Source organism: Formica exsecta, unplaced genomic scaffold (genome assembly GCF_003651465.1).
Source record: "Formica exsecta isolate Colony F162 unplaced genomic scaffold, ASM365146v1 scaffold258, whole genome shotgun sequence".
Taxonomy (NCBI): Eukaryota; Metazoa; Arthropoda; class Insecta; order Hymenoptera; family Formicidae; genus Formica; species Formica exsecta.
This window is the reverse complement of record NW_021849849.1, coordinates 142,316-147,130: the sequence shown is the minus strand read 5'-3', so window position 1 is coordinate 147,130 and position 4,815 is coordinate 142,316. Positions and strand designations below refer to the sequence as shown.

The window sequence follows — 4,815 nt, the reverse complement described above, 5'->3', positions numbered from 1 at the left end:
ATTATATATAATATAAATAAAGTAGATTTTTTATTACATTTTAACTGTAAAAAAAAATTCTTGACGAATAAAAAAATTTCTTCATTTAACGCGCGATTACTGAAACATTATATTGCACTACCAACCTTAAGGAAGACCCCCAGGACGGCCAGACCATCGGAAGCTTTCGCAGCTTCGCCGAAAGTCTTGTACTTGCTGGTGTTCCAGTGCACCAGATGCAGCTGAAACACAAACGGCGTCTCCTAATGAATCTAAATTACGCGTATTAAATCTAATAGCGGACAATCAACTGGGAGGAGCGAAAAGACAGGTCGACTGAATATACAACGAGTGTCTAATTGTCTCTTTAAACAATCAATTACGGAATATCATTTTCTATATTTGTTTACTGACGAAAATAGAGAATACTAATTATTATTAATGGTATCTTGTCTCGCTTGGATTATCCAGTATCCTCTTTCAGCTTTAATTATTCCATTGCCGCATTTCATCGAACGGTGGCGTATAACAAAGAACTTTGATTCGGTATCAATAAATAATAATTGCGTCCGCGGGATGCTTGTTAGAGAAATTATGTAATCGGTCCGGTAACTGGACGTTGAAATTCCACGAATATCCGATCGACCCGATTTTCCTCGTCACGAAAGATATCGTTGCGTAGAAGCTTTTTTTTCGATAATGCACACATCGTATGCGTGTGTCCGCGACAGGAAAGAGAGTATCCGTTCTAAGTACATCGAAGACGGACGTGCGCAGCGATTAAATGCGAGTTCATCGCGATCGCCAAGCGACTCGTTAATATGCTTTTAAGATTCGAGCCGTTTAATTAACGTCGAGCCTGTCTGAAAGTCGTCAGTGTTAAACCGCGCGGTCGTTCGAGGAAATACACGAATGTTCGGGATAAAAATTTTAAACGCTTCTTCATCGCTCGCGAGATTCCGTCGAATCTGTCATGTCTGATGAAGAAACTTTCCATGCATTATGCGACCGTCGATATTTTCTTGATCGCGCGCAGGGTCAATAGTTGAAGTCAACTATTTATGAAAGATTGCAAATATACCGCTGCGTAGATGATTGCATAATCGATTTATCAAGTATACAAATGAATTTTCCACGAAATACCCGAGCTAAAGCATCGCCGCGAGCTTTCAAAAAAAAAAAAAAAATAAAAATAAAAATTCTCTCGATGAAGATAAAGCCCATTCTAGGATCGCATCGGAAATGTGTCCAGGAAATACGCAATTTGTCTCGGTTAATTATCGGCATCCTTTTTCACGATCGGACGCGATTGTTCGCCTACGAGAGTTCTCTCGATGCTCGCAGGTGGACGCCGCCGGTCTCGTTATCCTATTCAGCCGCGCAAGTGGTAGTTTCAATGATAACGCCAATTATTGTTTCCACTTCGAGCGCGTTTGTTGTTTCGTTTCTTCGCACTCGTAACACGATATGCGGCTTTAAGCCCACACACAACTGCCAGAGCATAGAAAGACTTTTGACACAACGCTGGGATATTTATCAATGCGACATACGGACGATAATAACGTTCTATTTATGAGACAAATGATGTTCGCAATAATTATATTATTATATTCTCGCGCTAATACGTCCATAATTAGCGTCTTTATGCGCCGTACTTAGGATGAATAAAGTTTTTTATTCCTATCGCGGGGAAATTATCTGTTTCATCATTTATATATTTACATTACGAATCGATGTAAAATTAGATGGGTTTCGATGTATCTTCGGAAAAATGATCCCGCTAATAAATCGCACATGGCGACTCTCGGACAAGGTCTCGACACTGCCATAGCAAGCTCGCTACGAATGATCGCAAACAGTGAATCATACTCTCAACGTGGCCGGATTACAAATGAGCTACTTTGACGTACGCTATTAAGTATGCAAAATAACGCAAAAATGAGATAACGCAATTAATATTCTTCATTGTCTTAAATTTATTTCATTGACAAATAAATTTTATTATTTGTCGAGGCGGATGTCACGGCAATCTAGACACACATCGAAAGTTCCAACGCCCGTAGAAAAGAATATAATTACTCTACCTCTCCGGCGAAAGCTTGCCCGTCCACCGTGTGTTCGGATCCCCTGGAATCGCTGCATCCCCAATGACAGTGATACTGCTCCAGTTTGTAAACATCGTCCATCAGCGGTCCACCGCTCAAAACTGTCGGCGACAGAAATCGAGAGATTTCTTATAGTATCGCGCTTATAAAAAAAAAACAGATAGGAATAAAGAAGTGAAGGATTAGTATTAATTAGATCTCCGAGAAAAACGTGGAAATTTTCGCAGCACGCTTTTAGCGAAGCGCGCTCAAATAAAATTGGCCGTGCCGGGATCTCGTTTACAGATCGCTCTATTACAGGATACGCTTGATCAGCCAAACTACGTGGGTTGCACGGGGTCTATAACGAGAGAGGATCGTTGCTATCGTTGTATCACGCATTTGCGTCGGCGAATCGCGCGAATGCGACCGCGTCGCGACGCATTTTGTCGCGCCTCGACTGTGATAAATTGTTTGCGGAAAATTTACCGCGCCAAGTTTTAAACGCCACGGAATTCTCCGAGAGCGCAGTAGGAGAATCTAAAATTATTCACCATGTGCAATGGGAAAAACAATGATAATTTTAAACTTTCTAAAAATAAAAGATACGAGTTGTTTTATAATAGAAATCTCATTTTTCATCGATTATTCCTTCTTCTATCAAATGTAACAAGGTGTGACTCGGCCAAGTCGTAACTTCACTATCGGCGTTCTATCCACCGATTGTTTTCTGTCACACATATTGCCTTATAGAGCGCCGCGCCGCTTCGTGCCACATATGAATACACATAATACGCCACGGCGCACGGTCGTCCTCATTTCGAATACGCCCCGAGCACTCGGCGAAGGTAAAAGCCCTCTCTAAGTGGCACGAAGTCGACAGTGAGGAGCCTTCGTTAAAACGATATACGACAAAATAGAATATACATTCATCTGTGTATACTCACGCGCCGCATTTTACGACCGTTATTTATGCGAGCGATATATTCCCTCCTCATCGTATTTTTGGAATAAGATCAGTCTATTCGCAGAGAATGTTGCAAGGCTATTTTATCTACATTGAAAATGCAAGATCCGACTTGTAAAATTATAAGAGACAAAAGAACTCGGAGATGACCGCTGTTGTGAATGATGAGTTGTCGCAACTTGTCGCGTGCGGTTGATTTGTATCCGCGTGCGATGACATATGTCATTCTCCGCGAATAGCGATCTACGTAGACGGGCCTTTAGTTCATCTTTGTCGCGTGCGGTTGATTTGCGGCTGCGTGTATGTACCTCGCGTGTGATGATACGTCGATTCTGCGTCTGCATCTGCGTTTTTTACAAATAGTGACGGAATGCAAACGGACCTTGATATGCCGCGACAAAACGCGAATCATAGTTTTCTCTTACGTAAAAGGCTCATGCGCACGATGAACGAAATTAACAAAAAGCATTTCCTTACGTAAGCCGTTTATGTCGAGAGAAAGAAAACACGTTTCTCATACAGGTTGCTCCGTCTTAACTATGACTAACATAAGTAAACCACGTTCGCGACATCGCTGCCAGCGTGTTAATGTTTATAAACGGGAAGCTTAAGATGGAACGCGAGGCCGGTTCATATCGTAAACAATCATCTAAAATTATACTGAATCACCATTTCCGGATGGACGTGTGGCTACACTAATTTCGCAACACGCATTTTCATCCACGCATTTGATCCACGCAATTCAGAGTTTCGATCGCGATTAAATATATTATTATAAATAACATCTGGAGCGAAAAAGTGCCGTGATAAATTTATTTGCATAAAGGAGGAAGGGGAGTGTGTCTAAAAAAATAAAGAAGGAAAAAAGGAAAAAGGATATTTAACATTATATGCTCACATGTGCCTTCGCCCGCGGCATCCACCCGCCAACAATAACCGGGATTAACCAGTTTCCGAGAAGCTGTGGCCGGATACTTCCAGCGCAGCGGCTTGCTGCTTAGAGCCTCGTGATCGGATTCTGCCCGTTTCGTCTCAATGTTCACCGGGCTTTGCCTAGAGCCGGCAGCCATAGGAAATTTCGTCACCCACGTGCTGGGTCCTGCGACAGAGAAGAGAAATATCGAGTTGGCGCTAATCCATTACGTAAACGACAGATGAATACGACAGATGTGTCGGGATCGAAAATAATTTCGGTGAATCTAAGATATGATGATAATAATCAGCGGTTGATTGATTATTCGTTTTTTCTTCTGTTTGATCTATAAATACAAATTTCTCTCTCACTGAGAATGAAACACATGTGCCAGCGCATTCGCGACAACAAAATAATATTGCAGAATAATTTTACGATACGACGAGTTCTTGCTTAAATAAATTGTAAAGGCTCGCATGCCAAGTTAGCGAGCGCGAAACAAACTCTTTTTCACGATGTATTGTCACGTGATGGTAACTGATTGAAATTTGCTTTTATCAAAATCCCGATCTTTATTTATCACTTTCGATCTCCGTAAAGTTTTGTTCTCTATTTAACCCATACGAAAATGCGAGAATAATATTTCCAGAGGCAATAATATTTCCTGGTTTTACGACGTATTGACGAAACGATAAACGACTTACAATTAGAGATGACCTATAAAAGCTATGAAAACGAACGATTATATAATTTATCGAACTTACATAATTTATTATGTCTTCAACACGAATGTTATGTGCGCCAATTAAAATAACAATTCAGGACAAACACACACGTCTGCGAATATCAATTTCGATAACAGACGGGAAAGA

General features: G+C 41.1%; 1 protein-coding gene across 4 annotated transcripts in view; it reads right to left on the bottom strand.

The window, feature by feature from the left end:
• LOC115236633 (carbonic anhydrase 2) overlaps window positions 1–4,815 on the bottom strand; it is a 16,813-nt gene that overhangs the window by 6,093 nt on the left and 5,905 nt on the right. For 3 of the 4 annotated variants that reach the window (XM_029809219.1, XM_029809217.1, XM_029809218.1), the window contains exons 2-4: window positions 3,929–4,129; window positions 2,064–2,185; window positions 126–221 (exon numbers count right to left, since the gene is read on the bottom strand). In XM_029809219.1, the coding sequence (XP_029665079.1) occupies window positions 126–221; window positions 2,064–2,185; window positions 3,929–4,129 (419 nt within the window). Of the gene's footprint in view, window positions 1–125; window positions 222–2,063; window positions 2,227–3,928; window positions 4,130–4,815 lie in introns of those variants that run through there. The other variant, XM_029809220.1, reaches the window with a different exon arrangement.